Source organism: Tachypleus tridentatus, chromosome 7 (genome assembly GCF_004210375.1).
Source record: "Tachypleus tridentatus isolate NWPU-2018 chromosome 7, ASM421037v1, whole genome shotgun sequence".
Lineage (NCBI taxonomy): Eukaryota > Metazoa > Arthropoda > Merostomata > Xiphosura > Limulidae > Tachypleus > Tachypleus tridentatus.
The window spans coordinates 156,075,212-156,092,052 of NC_134831.1; the positions used below are offsets into that span (position 1 = coordinate 156,075,212).

At 33.7% G+C, this 16,841-nt stretch overlaps 1 protein-coding gene across 9 annotated transcripts in view; it reads right to left on the reverse strand.

The window, feature by feature from the left end:
- Ada3 (transcriptional adaptor 3) overlaps positions 1 to 16,841 on the reverse strand; it is a 68,796-nt gene that overhangs the window by 49,494 nt on the left and 2,461 nt on the right. For 2 of the 9 annotated variants that reach the window (XR_013031643.1, XM_076514956.1), the window contains exon 1: positions 12,658 to 12,837. The exons of 4 other annotated variants lie outside the window; for them this stretch is intronic. Coding sequence is in view for 1 of the 5 variants with exons in the window: in XM_076514956.1 (XP_076371071.1) it covers positions 12,658 to 12,753 (96 nt within the window). In the remaining 4 variants the exon portion in view is untranslated. Of the gene's footprint in view, positions 1 to 1,891; positions 2,003 to 12,657; positions 12,838 to 16,841 lie in introns of those variants that run through there. 3 more of the 9 variants (XM_076514965.1, XM_076514958.1, XM_076514960.1) reach the window with 2 other exon arrangements.

Below are 16,841 nucleotides of genomic sequence, written 5' to 3' on the forward strand. Positions count from 1 at the left end.
CCAAGAACACTTTCAATGTTACCATTCTGTCCTCTAAAATACTATCTGAAACTCAACAAAAACTTCTCATTAAAGGTCTAGCAGGTTCTATCTCTTCCACATCTTCCTCACTGTCACTGGAGGTTATTATCAGTGCTTCAAATTCATTTAGTGGCTCTTGGTAATGGAATTCCAACAATTCAACCACCTCCTCATTCATCAACTATGATTTCCTTAGCAAGTCTTATGATATTAGCAACTTTCTTCTCAACCATCTGAAAACCTTTGAAATTGTTCACAGCTTCAGGCCAAAGATGATGCAAGCATGCATATATGGTAGACTCTTTCACCTCATTGCATGATATTTTATGATATCAATGTGGTATTTAATGTTGTAAGCTTTCCAAAAGTTGCTTAAGTTTTTAAAAACATCTGAGTTTATAGATTTAATTGTATGATGACAGACATTCCTTATATAGTAAGACCTGTATGGCTTTATTACTACTTGGGTCCACCAGCTGTAGGATGGATGTGGTATTGGGAGGTAAAAATATTATCTCCACATTAGAATGGCTAAATTGCAGCATGTCAGGGTCATGGACAGGATCATTATTCAAAACTGGAAGAATATTAAAGTCGAGGTTCTTCTTTACTAGCTATTCCTTGAACTCATACAAAAAATGATTTTGCAACCACTCAGAATAGCATTCCAGTTAACCAGGCCTTTCTTTTTTATAAACCAAACAGGTGAATGCTACTTGTTCTTGCATTTTAATACCCATGCATTTGTGGTGCAATGCACTAAAATAAGCTTGCATTTAAAGTTACCCAATATGTTCCTGCAAAAAAGCAAAGTCAGCTCATCCTTAAAGGTCTTAAACCAGGATGTTATCTCTTGCTCCTTGGTGACATATTTCTTGTTGCCAGTCTTTTTATAAAAGAGCCCCAACTCGTGTACTCTAACCATCTGCTGAGGGACATATCTTTTATTCTTAATGAATTCAAGGAACCATGGGTTGAATTGTACAGTTGAATTGGTACTGACTGACCCAGCTTGACCTTGCAGCTTGAAACATTGATTAAATATGACAAAGCAGTGTCTGAAATTCATTGGCATCCACAGTACTTGCACTTTCACTGGAGATTATGTATTGATACAAACTATGTGGTTTTTCAAGTATAGCTACACTATGAACAACAGAGCCTTTTTGTCCACTAATCCACACATTCAATAATTTCTCCATTTTTTCCATGAATGGATTCCTCCTAGGTACTTGAGAAACCTTACAACTTATGGGCAGAAGCCTTAAAACTTGCATGATTTTTCTCTTCATTCTTCCTAATCTTATGCATTAAAGATCATTTACACCATATTCCTGGCCTATGGGTGCTACATTAATCCCATTTTGTAACTTAACAAGGATCTGAATTTTGTCACCTAATACATGGAAATGCTTTACTTTTCTATTCCATAATGCTATCTAAGGGTAATTATAAAAACCTGCAAAAAATGTTGAAAGTGAATTGACTACATGGCACTGAACTTTCAGACATATGGTGAGAACAGATTGAAATTTGGGAAGCTGGAGTTTATTTTTATCCCTTTGAATATCCTTTACTGTACACATCACAAGATTTTTCAGTCTTGCATTCAAAATTTTTATTAAACTACTTTTTCATGTTATATCAACTAGTATAGCATAAAATTTTAGTTAATAACTAATATTTTAATAGTATACATGTTCTTAATTCTGTAAGACAATATTTTAAAAAATTTTCTGAATTCCCCTTGTGTTACATATTTTCTGTATGCATCTTCTCCATTTTTCCACCACACCCATTAACAATTAAATGAAGTGTAAATTACTCACCATAAAATCATTATTGCTCAGACAAACAAGTTTTTTTATACCTTTCAATATTCTTTGATTGCAGAGCTATCAAACAGAAAATCAGACCCCTCCTGTCACATCCTCTCCTTCAGGATTTTTTAATAGTTCTCTCATGTTTAATTGTATATCATCTATAACCAACAGAAGTCAATATTTGAATCTACCAAACAACTTATTATTTTATGTTGTATTCTGGACAAACAGATGTCAGTTTCACTTATAATACACAGTTTATTCCTGTGGAAACATTAATGAGTAGCTTTGATTAATTTGTAAAAACTCTTGTTGCATAGTTAGAAAGCCAAAATTTTTCTTGAGAATTATAAGAAATTGTTACCTTTTTACATATTATTAGTTTATGTTCTTTAGTGCATTATGTAATTACAAAACCTTATTATAAATAGCTATATACTGTTACAAGCTTAAAGCTACTTAGAATAATGACATGGTCAGTCAAATTAACCAAGCAAATGTTGAAAGAGTGATAATGATCTAGGGTAGACATATTTATGTTTTGGGCAAACTGCACATAACCAAAATATATACTGAAAATGTTCTACTCCAGAATACCACAGTCCAAGATACAGAATGTGGAGAGTTGTTTAACTATCTCTCCTTTTAACAACACATGGTGCATTCTGCAGCATGTTCTTTAAGCCACATCACACACTTCAATGTCTTGGTTTATAAAAGGTTGCTCCACACTTTGTTTTTCATTTTAAACTAAGTACAACTTAGCATTTAGCATGCTAAACTGTGTATCAGAAGGTCTAAGGTTTGCACTGTAATAAGCTGCTGAATATACTTACAAACTGTGGATGCATTATAAGGGTGGAAGCCATATCATCGTAGGCTACAAGACCAGCTTACTAGGTGCTATTCTCCTTGACAGAAGTAAAAAATTAGGAACAATTCTACCTGAACCTAAATGTTTAATCCATATGTCATATAAAATATTCTGTATCAAAATACCAAATGTATATAATCTATATTTATTGTTGGTTGAAAATTAACAATATTAGCAAAATAATATTTGCCCACAAAATTAAGCATTTTCATGCAAAGAATATGAAATCACATTAACTATTAGGTTGAGGAATAATTCGTGAGCGTTTTTAAATAATTTCATTCAAGCATTACATGCAAGACTATACAATACTTCAATGTATGAACACATTACACCCAAAACATTTATTATGATACTTTATTTCATGTAATACCTAGGTATATAGTATGCATTGTTTTAAATGAAATTGCAAGAAATTAAATGCGAAAAGCAGATGGTGTCCAAAATGCTCGATTTTGTCCACTTGACAGTCCATTTAATGAGCTGAAAATGAAAGCAAAAATTAAAGACATGAAAATCAAACACACCATCTATTAGAGCAAAAAATTATCTACCAAATGACATGAAATATTTTGCGAAAGCGTTTCATTTATGAATATATTTGTTTAACTTGAAAAAATGCTCACGAATTATTCCTCAACCCAATATTTAACAAGATTTAAGTGTTGTGCATTCATAAATAAAATATTATTACAAAAACTGTATGTTTCTCAATTCACCTCTCACAAAAGAATATAGACAATGACACCATGTTTAAAATGATTTGCTCAATTTAAAAGAATGTGAAACACTTTGCTTTAAGTTTTACTTATATACATTACATCAAAGTTCACTACATTAAATTTAGTTTTTATTGTAATTTTGGATCTTTTATCAAATTCTTTGTTAAGAACTTAAACAGGGATATTCATTAAGTTAAATTCTTATTGCAAGTCTGCTACCACTTACTCGAGCCTTGTAAACTTTGTCTGAATAAGGCTGCAATAAAATATCCATAACTGGCAATAAAAACCAAAAGTTGAGTGCTGTGAATGTCAGTGTTAGACAACAAGACCAAGTTTAACAGTTTTAGTGATGAAAGATTTACAAATATTGAAAATATGTATTTCTTGTCATTTATCTTAAAATTTCTTAAATAACCAAGAATACTACATTAAACATTGTTAGAATCAAACTAGTTTCATTTTGAAAGCACTATGTTTTCAGAGATTAATTCTTTACATATACTACATAATAGTAATGTTACTAATAGAGCTCACATAATCATCTCTTTGTACCCCTCCCACCTTCCTGCTCAAATAACACTTGCTAATAAGCAATTATGAGAGACTCACTGAAAACAGATGAATAGAAATTATCATCTTAATGAAGAGAAAGGCATTTATAGATAGCTATACTTACATCCTTATAATGTTATTAGTGTTCAATTTCTGCACACAACTACCTGTTTATCAAGTGAGCTATAGAAAACATCTTTGAATACAATCTCAATTAAAACAATGTGAAAAAACTTAAAGTTTCAGTAACATGACATGATAATAAAACAAGCACCATTTCATGACAATTAAACTATACAAAATATTACTTGAAAACAGTTATGCAAACAAACCTGCAATAAACTATCACTTACATAAACACGTAAATTTAACACTTGCATCATACTTAAACTAAAACAGTGATATATATGTAACAAAAAAACTCCTATTAAAAAACAATTACAGTATATTTTTAATACCATATACAAAGAATGTTTTCATTTCCTGCACAAAGTCTACTCATACAGCCTGCAATAACATTGGCAATCCCCTTCATGGCTTCATTACAGAACTACCAGTTCTAAAGATACAATGCCCACCTTATGACCCTCACACTGGCAATTTTGCACTGCTAGATATATGCAAGGGGCTGATGATTCTTCTGAAATTTGATGAGGACAAATATAATGGTCAGACACTTATTCAAAAACAGAATAGTGGTACTCACTTTTCAACAGTTCTCTGATGTAAATTACAGTAAATAGTCCATCATACACATTCTTGCAGAAGAACTGTTCCATTTCTAACATCTGATACATTGACCTGAACAATGAATAATTTGTTGAAGTCTGGCATTCTAAGCATTGGTAAACTTCCTAACATGTTCTTTAACTTCTAGAATGTCACATGCTGTGGTTTGTTCCTACTTCAACTTGTTTGGTTAACCTTTCTTGGTCATGTCAGTCAGTCAATGACTTCAGCATAGTTTAGGAAAAATATTCTTAAGTAACCCAATAAACCTAGAAAGGACTTGACTTGATGTGTAGTCATTGAAACTGGTGCATCTTATATGCAGGATTGCTTCTCCTTTTCCATGAATATTTGTTAGTTGTCCACTTTGTGTCAAACTAAGTCTAGCACAGAAAAGCCAATACATCATTCAGATGATCTGATGGTCAGACCTTCTACCCGTCGCTCATCCAAACAGTTTTCTGAGTTTCTTCAGTTGGTCTTCCCCATCTAGCTGTGTAGATTAAAATGTGGTGCATATAATGCTCAATGTTGGCAATTTTGTGCAACATCTTTCTCCTCATGCAGTTGAAAGTTGCTATGGCATTGACCAACCAAAACAACATTATCTTGAACTGGTAAGATCCATCTGGTGTCACAAAGGCTTTCTTCTCCTTAGATTCTTTCATCATTGGGACCAGCCAATAACTTTTACCGACACTGATCTAGAAAAAAAACATTTTGCCCAATGAAGTTTCACCATCTTAGCCTCTGAACTGAAAATGGGTTTAGAGTAGGACTTTGTCATGAGGTTCAGTTTCTGGAAATATAAGCAGATGTAGATTGAGCTGTCCCTCTTCTCCATAATTACCACTGGAGAAGAGTGGACTGAGTTTGCCAACTCCACAATTACAGCTTCTAACATAACCTAAACTTCATTAAGTCTCTCATCACATAATGCATATGGTAGGATTTCACCTTGACTGGATCTCTGGTCATAGTTTTGATCATGTGTTGCAGAAGCTCTGTCCTGCTTGGTGTATCTGGGAAGATATCTGTAGACTGACAGTTGTTGTTGTTTGGCATTTTATGGTCCAAAGCAACTAAGCTATCTGTGCTGCATACTAACAGAATAGGTCTTCTAGGTCTTTCTTCTACTTGCTAATCAGTTATTCATTGATGTTTATGCTTTTGTACATCTTATCTCCTCCCAGCAGTGTTATGTCTAGTAGGTGTTCAGCTTCTATGAAAAAGTCAGTCTTCTGGTTCTGCATCTATGGCTGCCACACTTGTAATTTCCATCTGTGCCTTGACACCTACATTCATTAGGTCTTCTCCCTCTCAAACTACATCTTCAACAGATTAACATGGTAGACTTGGGTCTTTCCACCCCCTTACACCTTACAGTCCATTATCTTGATCATTTCAAAATATTCTTTTCTCTATAGGATCAATTTGATGTTGTCTGTAAGTAGCAGAGCTATGACCCTCTGTGTAATATTGAAATGTCAATCCTTAACAATCTTGTCATAAAAGAGCTTCTAACTGCTTTCAGCTGCATGTAAACTCTCTTGAATGATTTGACAGATCACATGCATTCATTTTCTGAGGTCTAACACATACTGGTGTGTGTTCCTCATTTTTGACTCTCCTCCTGTCCACACTTTTTTCAACATCTACATTGGACCTTCTACAGTACATTTATCCAGAAACTGGAAGAATGACAATCCTGTACATGCTTTAGAGACTTCTTGATAAGTAATAAATACTGCCTGCAGATACCTGTTTCACTCAAGTAGTCTCTTTTGGCATATATTCTTCACCATTCTCTTTAGTTCTTTCACTCCCACTTTGCTATCACAGAGAGGGTAATGTCACTCATGTCATATTTAGTTACAACAATAATACTAGTGGATGAAATTGTTTACATATTAAAAAGAACATTCTTAATAGTATATATTTGCCACCTGGCAAATAATATAGGAAAGGGAAGGAGAAATGAATATCAGGTTATCTAGAAGATCTCTTGTGAGGTTCTACCAATTTTAAATGCCCACTGGAAAAAATCTTCCATGAGCACATCCCAGGGACCAATGACCTTCAAAGAAGTACTACTCATGCAAGGAAACAAGGTAAGAAATATGCCTACTGAATTAAAATCTCCTTAGAATTCAGACAAAGACAAAAGGCTTGTCTTGCCTGAGATGGAAATTGAAGATGAATAAGCTATTAGGTTTCAGTTATGATAATTTCTCCATCTTGACCAGCCAACAAAGCACAACATGCCAGTAGATGAAGGCTATGTTAATGACAAGAAAGTGAAAGTCCTAAGAGACATTTGGTGCAGCAGTAATAATAAGCCATCCAGTGTCACATGACTAATTGGTGGGCAAGGTACATGTGTATGTACTAATTGACAAGACAGTGAGAAAGTTACCTATTGCAAAAATAAAAGTAAACATTCTATATGGTGTGGGAGATCTTGAGGCCATGCGTATAAAGGCACCTATCTACAAATTGATGATTGGCAGTATACAAGGCAGTAGATGTTTGGAAGAATAAGAATGGAAGGAGACTGATGAGGTATCTGCAGTCACTACAAGAGCTCAAGAAAAGTAAACAAGACATCACCCCTTTGCAAGTAGCAAAAGGAAACATCCTGAGTGTAGGCTTATGGGAAGTGAAGAAAGTAAAAGCACAGAAGAAAGACCCTTCACTGCAGAACCTTTGGGACTACTTGAGAGAAAATTGAGCACAAGACAAAGAGAAAATGGACATAAAAAAAATAGAGGATGGGGGAGTGCTATACATGATCTATCAAGAGAGTTATACCGGGACAGTTAAACAGATTACAGTACCAATAGAATAATGGACTCAAGTGACAAAGTTAGCCGACAGGATGATTGAAGAAGGACATCTATGAGGAAAGAAGAAAGCAGACTTAGTAACTGGGAGCTTTCATTGGTTAGGATAATCAGAAATGTGATCAGATTTTGCATTTTATGTTGCATCTACCAAAGGACAGTACCTATAAGGAAGGTAGCTGAAGACCCATTGGTTGAGGTGCATTTCATAGAATAGTAGTTCATTAGAGTAGCTGTGAGCTTGATTGGCTCATTAGCACATGTCTGAAAAAGGCAATATGTGTTGATAGTATCAGACTATGTGATATGTCACTCAGAAGCCAAAGCAGTGCTGAAAATAAGAGACAGAGAAAGCAGCAAAGGATATTCTGGAAGTTATCTTCAGAGCAGGCTTTTCAAAAGAAAGACTGAGTGACAAAGGGACTCAGTTCACATCAGAACTTATGCAAGAGGTGTTCAAATGCATGATCATAAGGGAACTCTTTATCAATCTCTACAACCCTACAGCGAATGAACTTTGTGGAAAAGTCAAAGAAGTCTAAGACCTACATCTACTGACACCATTTAAATTCCTCTGCATATGGTACTGTGTTACACTCAAAATTTGTTTAAGCCACTTTACTATCAACATACATCAATGAAATTAACATTATAATGTATGATATAATTTGAATTTTTATATTATTTAAGTTTGACTTCATTTGTTTCAAAGGAAATATTAAAAATATTTAAACTACAGTTTTTATGTCACATGATTCACAAGTTATGGAAAGTCTGAACTTTATCAGGGGTTCAATTTTACCTACATAAGATGGCAATGTAGTTTTTGATATTAATGTATATATGTTTGAACTAATAACATATAAAATGCAAAGTCTGAAACTGCAATTACTGGGAAACCTTAATTTTCCAACTCTTTATAGATATTACATCTACTTTTTATATTTACCTTGAGATCTATTATGTGTGTTTAGTCTGTTGACACAAGAATGTAGTGGTTAGAAAGAGCTCAGTTTAAAATATACCAACATGAAATTGGTGTGCTGTTTTCCCTTGGTTTACATACATCTGCTGTTGGTATTGTCATTTGCTTGATCAATTACAGCACTAATGGTAGTTTGTTTTACTTAAATATGCTTTATATTGAGAGAGACATTTAAATTGTACTTTTATATTTTGATTAATTATGTATTATATGTGTTTTAAAAATCATATTTGAACACTTTAATGATTTTTATAAGTTTACCTTGCCACTCGTATTGTGAAAGCTTTTTAACAAGATAATGTATTTGAGCACCATCTTGTTTAGACAATCTATTTCTGTGGGTAGTCTGCCAAAATAACTTCATAAAGCCTTGCAGGCATCAGTTGTAATATTGACAAATATTAAAAATGAAAAATTTGAAAGGAAAATTAAAAATAAACTATAACTGAAAAGTTAAAAGATTTGACATTACACATATAAGAAAAATAATACTATTACAGTGAATTTCTATGAAGAGTTGAAAGGTGTGTACATATTTTCTGTTGCTCACTTTAAATATTTCATGACACTGTATGTTGATGTTGATAGATAGAAGAGAAATTGAAAATATAATAATTTACCTCAAATTTTTTATATTAATTTATGAAGTTCTAGAGATTATACAAATAAAATATGAAAACTACAGGGTGTTCGGAAAGACACTGTGCAGTTTTGTCTGTTAATAAACATATAAGTGTACAATGACTTTCCGAACACCCTGTATTATTAAAAATAGTATTATACTTCATATAAAAATCACCTTATAGGTGAACTATTCAGTTCTTGTGCAAAACTGCATTAAATAATGAATATTTTAACAGAAATACTAGAAAAACTCACAATTAAATTTTTTTCTTGAAATTATATACTATTAAGAATGTTCTTTTTAATATGTAAACAATTTCATCCACTAGTATTATTGTTGTAACTAAATATGACATGAGTGACATTACCCTCTCTGTGATAGCAAAGTGGGAGTGAAAGAGCTAAAGAGAATGGTGAAGAATATATGCCAAAAGAGACTACTTGAGTGAAACAGGTATCTGCAGGCAGTATTTATTACTTATCAATAAGTCTCTAAAGCATGTACAGGATTGTCATTCTGCCAGGTGGTTGGACAAATACCATACAATGACTGACATCTATCTCCCCCACCATTCAGATGTAAATTATAAAAATTCTTCTCTGTTGAAAAGAGATGAGTCTTAGGATGTCCAGGAGTTCTAGGGCTGTTGATTTTTAGCAAACTTGAGTCTCCCTATCAATTTTCTAGAGTTTGAAGCTAATTCTCAGAAGAGGAATTATTTCTACCAGCTATGAGGAGCAAAATAGTTATGATTCATTTCATAAACTTGCCTACTGTTTCTCACATCACTCGGTAAGAGAGCACTCAGCCTAGGTCCTTAACTTTTACTCTTTGGATCTCCTGTTTTGGTGTCACTGTTAGAAAATTTTGTTTGGTGGCTTGTTATTTCCCTGGAGCTCTCTCTTTTGTCATGGATCATTTGTCCAGGCCCAACAGGTTTCTCCCTGTTGAGTGATACCCTGATCCACAAGTCTTCTGGTGGTTATACTTTCAGTTGGTTAATTCATTGCTGGATGCATTTGCCACTCATTTATATAAAATACTTCCTATCTTGTGGTCCACTATTTCACACCCTATGACTATAATGTTTGATGCCTTCAGTCATAGTTAGAGGGACCTCTGCATTTGTGCTTAGCCTACAACCTGTCTTCTTCCCAGAGTTCTTTCCATTATCCCAACGACTTTGTTCAAAGTACTTTTTGTGGCTTTGTTCTGGCACATGCTACCATGGATTTCATCAATTCTCCAAGTTAATCTTCTGTTCACTCAGCTGTTTCATTCTTCAATCCCCAAACTCTGGCTTCACGCATGACTTTTATCTGGGCCCTTGTCAGAGGTTCTTAGCTTTCCACATGGATAGCATCCTTTTTTCTTTCCCATTCAACTTGTCCCTTGCTCATGTTAGTGTACTGGAGAGTGTGGTATGTTTTTGTCATTGGTTTATTTTTCATGTTTCTTCCTTTCCTTATTTGCTGTACCTCTTATCTCCTCAAATTCTATCCAGTTGTTTGCCCTTGGTCTATCTTTATCAACAATTGCCATATCCAGAAGCATTATCCTCTTCCTTTGGTTTTTTCCCTTATATTTTGGTCTACTTGCATCCATCATCTTCCTTGTCATACTCCTTTGCCAGTTTGGATTCTCAACATTGTCCTTCATGTTTTTCTCTTCCTGTTCCTTGTTTCACCTTTTGCGGGATGCCTATTTCCTACTCCTGTTGACTTGTAGGCATTGCCACTCAGATAATCCTTGACATCACTTGCACCCTTGACTGCTGCACCTATGTTCTCCTTGATATTCCCTTCCTTTCTGGTATCTTAGTAATTTGTGAAGGTAATTTCAGCTTCACTCCTATTTTCCTCCCCTCCTTTTCGTTTCCTATATCTGTTCTAGATCACTCTCCTGCTCCAGAATGTTTATCCACCAGAAACCTTTTATTTCACCTGTCCTATCTTCTCTTTTCTCATTTGTCTCCATGGTCAGTTCTCAGTTGCTCCTTTTCCCTCATTCTTTGGGGGAGATCATTCAGTCTGGCATGTGAGCCACTCTTTTCACATTTGTGTTTTACTTTTTTCACTGCCTTACAGTTTCCTATTCAGATAGATATCTTTATTCTGTAGATATCATACACTTTTCAGTTCCTTTACATGCAAATATGTGATTTTAATAATGCTTTCATTAAAGTGGGTTTTACTACACAATATTTATACAGATCCTACTACATGGTAGGTGTTTCCTGTCCAGGTGTATTGTTTCTTAAAATATGAGCAGTATGACCTAATAGTTGAAATGGGGTATTCCACAATACTGCTCACAGGTTCATCCTTGTGCAATATTGCTCTCTAAATATGTTTGTTTCACAACAAATACTCAAGGTCTAATGTGAGTAAAGCAGACAGGAATCACTGCCCATTCCTGACATTCCTTAGACTGATGGAATCAATAATGCACTGCTTTTCTTAATGAGGTTTTGTAGTCACCAAATGCACTCTCTAGTGATGCATTATTTACGATTATTCAACATATATATTCCCCCTTCTTCTAATGGAGTACAGAAGTTCTTACCACTTATCATGGAGTAATCCTCCTGAGTGGGAACAATTTCACTTGGTCAAGAGTAAGGTGGTGGTGTTCTGCCTGTGTAGAAGGTATCACTATCCTCCTGCTGTGGATCTGTTATGTGCCAGATGACATAGGTCTGGACTGAATATACAGCAGGTCACCTTTCCAGGTGAGAACCATCCCTCCTACCACCACTTAGATGTTAGTTCTCTGGTGAAAGGCTTTGGTTGGAGCTTGACCATTAAACAAAAATCCTCATGTGTGAGAATTGGGAAATTCCTACAATTGCTAATGCCATTTGGTTTACAACAGGAATTAACCTCACCCCATCTTGCATATTTCTGACTTCCTGTCTCTATCCAGATGGTGCTGGATTTGCATACTTGATGGTTTAGGTTTTTTGAATGGAGGTTCCTCTTCTATTTTGGTTGCTAGGCCTGAAGTGAATGGTTGAGGACCTTTTTTCTAACATGGGCCAGTAGTTTCACTACTGGTGCCACTTGTTGAGATTGGAGTTGATTTCCCACTTACAGTTCTGCATGCCCTAGCAACTCTACACATATTTCACTTCCTTCAGATTGTTTCAATCTTTTCTGTGACACAACACTTACTGGCTCATATGGACACTGAATATACCCAATTCAGATGTGGTGAGGTCTCCCACTAGTGTGTTTCCCTTAGATAATGAAGGCATACTTCATAAGAGCTCTTTAGATGCTTCTGAAGGGTGTTTATCTGGGAACCTTACAATGGTTACTCAACCTGATCATTGTGGGATTCAAGCTGTAACTGTAAGAAGACTTTAGTAATTATATAAGAAGTAGATATTTACCTACATTTAAAATATATTTCCACACCTCCTCCTACACTTCCTACTCATCCTCTCAATTTGTGGTGTCAATACTTTTTATACCTTACCTCAAAGTGAAGGTTGGGTTCAACTGCATAGAGGGAATCAGCTGCAACAGAAAGGCATGCCACATGTCTATTGGTGAAGGACTGCTGTATGCCCATTTGAATGCTGTAACACAGCTGAACAATGTGGTGTTAGGTGAGAGTTTGAAGGCCAGTGGTGAGAAAAGAAATGCAAAATAGAGGGCAGTCAAACTGCAGATAGATGTAACTATGAGATGAAGAGTAAACAAATACTGGAAATATATTTTAAATTAAGGTAAATATTATCTTCTAGTACAATGTGGAATTTTTAATCTGTTTCAGCAAAACTTGAAAAGTTCTATCAATAATGTTACTATTAATTCTTCTGTCAATTACAGTATGTTTAAAAAATTCAATTCTGATGATAAATCTTTAAATGAATAAATATTCAATACTCTGTATACAAATGTGGTACAAGCTGGAATATTTTGATTACTTCTGGTATGGTGGCATGAAAATGGAAAAGTTTTTCTATAAGCTGAATTAACTATTATATTTTCCTTTATTTTAATTAAAATATATCAGAAACTTAACCTTTTATTCTGTTTTATTTCTAACATAAATTGTATTGTAGAATTTATAGAATTTACAAGCATGTTAAATGTCACTAACATTTCATTATCATGCCACCACACAAGGAATATGTCATAAACATACCTCATCCACACATGGATTGTCTATTTAAGGACTGAAACCTTCAACATTTTTAAAGATTTAGTATTTCTAAACAGATCTTTTAAGAAGTAGTAACAGATCCATTGGTTAAACTACATTCTTTAATTATTTTATTGTGACATATTATATATTGTTGTATTATTTTAAGCAATGTATTCACTTCAAGTAACAGTGACCTTAGAATGTCATAGTTAGTGGTTAACAGTTAACATATTTTACTGGAAATTTCAGAAACTTGAAGATATGGTGCTATCACAGACACTTTCAGCTCTGGTTTTGTTAAAAGAGTGACAATATATCTTATTATTTGGCATGAGTAGCCATTTCAGCAGTTTCTGACACTAACTGATTGCTCTATGCTGACAGTGTGTCAATTTATACAAGAATTAAATGTATACATTATTTAAAGGCTAGCAGTTGGCAACAGTGGATACTACACACCTGTTTTTTGCTTGGAAACTATTAAAAACTGTGTTGTTTCAACTGTAAAACTAAGCTGGGGTGCAATGCTGAAGAAAGTACTTCAACTTGACAAAAACTCTGTGGTTATAAATAAATTAGGTATTAGTTTTACAAAATTTTGGTTATTTTACCCATAAAATTAAAATTTATCAGCATAAAATTCTTTCAAACAATTACAATTCTAATTGCTCCATCAAACATTATAAGTAACAGCAGCAGAAGAAGTTACAATAATTAAAATATATATTATCAATAAATTTCAGTTGTAAAGATGAAGTATAATGGTTAGTATTCAACTCTGGATGCAACTTGTGTATCCATAGTTTATTTTGTTCTTATCATTTTGTTAAAATTGAAGAAAAATATTCAACTGGTTTAAATGAAATATAAAATGTGGTTCTTCTTATATATATATATACACACGTGTGTGCCATACACACACACACACATAGATCAGCTCAACTGGGCAGAGATATGGTTCTGTGGAGGACCACTGCATCACTTAAATTACTCCAGCAGCTTCTTTCTTAGCTACATAATTTTGCAAACCATTAAGAATGCCATGCCAGATCAATATCTGGTAGAACTTGCACTGGTCCATGATTCCATCTATTTTGAAAATATCTCCTGATACCTCAGCAAAAAGAACACCCCCAAATCATCGCACTACCTCCACCTGGCTTCATGGTAGGTGCTATGCATTAAGGTAAGTATCTTACACCTTTCTTCTCCTGGACACAAAACCTACTCTTTGAACCAAATATTTCAGACTTGGGTTTAACAGTCTATAATACCCTTTTCTAAACATCAACAGGCCACTTTTTGTGTGTTTTAGCAAATATTAGTCTCTTGACAATATTTGGAGAACAAAGTTTTTTTAACTGCTACATAACCAAATATTCCATTATTTATACTGTAGATTTGGACACTTTTCTATCATTTGGTATACGATTGTTTATCTTATACTTGAGACCAATGGTAATCTTCCTTCTGTCCTAAAGTATGCATAAACAAAGATAATTAACATTAGTATAATTGAGTTTAAGTATTTTGCCTCTTCCTTTCTTATTTTCAAATTCACTTGTCTCAGTCTCAGGAACTAAGTTGCACATGACAGTATTTGGGGAGCATTTCAAATCTGCAGCCGTTTGACAGAGTCCAACCAGAACCACAAAGCTTTCATGTAAAGTCTTTGCTCTAAGCTTTTTGGACCATGGTATGACCTCATAACTTAATATACAGCATTTCTAAGTTGACTACTTCTAACATATACCAGTACCATATGCTAGCCTCTTTATGTGTGTGTGTGTGTGTGTGTGTGTGTGTGTGTGTGTGTGTATACACACACACACATGGAGTACTATGACCATTATTTCAAACCCTGAATTTGATCAATATGTTCACAGAAGTACAAGTATTTAAGAGTTTTAAAGAATAACAAGTGTTCTCACCCTGGCTCATTCAGTTGTCAACAGGGACCAGTGAAGCATTACCACAGTATTGAAATTTACATTCTATATTGGCATGGAAAAATTAGCCCCATAAAATAGAAAAATGACAAAATATTCTCTTGTTCTAACACTTTTGCATAGTACTGTATACATATCTTAAGCCTATGAACAAATATAATACAAATTCATAATATTTTTCTTTACCAAGTTTGCAGTAATAATTTCTTACCTCTCCATTAATCTACTGTTTAATGTCTTTATAATGAACATATTACAGTTTTATTTACACTTCCTACACCAACAGATATACAGACCTAACACAAGAAGAGAAAAACTATCCAGGCATCTCCTAGCAAACATTTAAGAGCTGGAAGAATAATTTGTCTTGTCAAATTGTATACTAAAGTAACTGAACAACCTACATGAACTTTGATAAATGTGAAATAATTACTTTAAGCTCTGAATACATCTGTGATAACCAACATTTGTATATGTAATTTACTTAGTTTAATACATTATTTTAAAATAAGTGGACTGTATTGTTGTTTGTTTATTGTGGACATTTAATGGCAAGTGACAAACATACTTAAACTAACAAAGATAGCTAGCCAGGATTCTACAGTGACAAACAGCAGTAGATGTAAACAACAGCAGGTAAAGTAGCCTACATAAGCATAACTGTTGTGATAGCAAAAATAATGGAGAGATTACAACCAGGTTATACAACCAATTTAACTGACTTAGATAAGTGAATAGAGGGGTGAGCAACTTGGGCTAAAAGACAGAGATGAACAAGAGTTTGTTAATCCTTTCATGACATCACCAGTCAAAGGCCATGTCATCATGTTGACTTTCATTCAAAATTTTATTGAACTACTATTTATGAATTTATGCCAATAAGTATGGAATCAAATTGTAGATTATAATTCAAATATTATACATGAGTTAATTTCTTAATTTAAAAGTAAATATTAAAAGAATACATCCAAATATAGATTTTATGAGTCACATGATATGTTGAATGCAGCACTGTTTAAAATAAGACGTGTCAAAATAATAAGTCTATACTTTCATAAAAAGTAGGAACTCAAATTACTAAAATTATCAAGCTAGAATATAAAATAAAAACCTCATAACTTTTTTGGAAACAGTCCCTTATATACACTTATGTCAATACATGACTTACAAACAACTAATCAACAGCTCAGAATGTTCCTTGAGTGTTTTTTCCTGCTATTTTAATCTTGAAAAGGCTACAACCTTCTTTCAATCCAAGATTTCAGTGAGGTAGATTGTGTCTTTAGTCTGCCTGAAGTTTCATACTTTTTTAAAATTTAAATACATCTTAGTTACTAAGCTTAATAAATTATAGTAAAATTCTGTGGTATCAGTTTAGTTATTTATGATTTTTGGGTTATTCAACTGTATACATAAATCATAAAAAATTTTATTTCATATCCCCCGTACAAAATTTAAAAAACCTTAGTAACCTACAACCAGCAGCAACCAAATACAAAGTTCGTAGTGAGAAGAGATAATTATTTGTTTACTTCTTGATTTATTGTTCTATATTAAGGA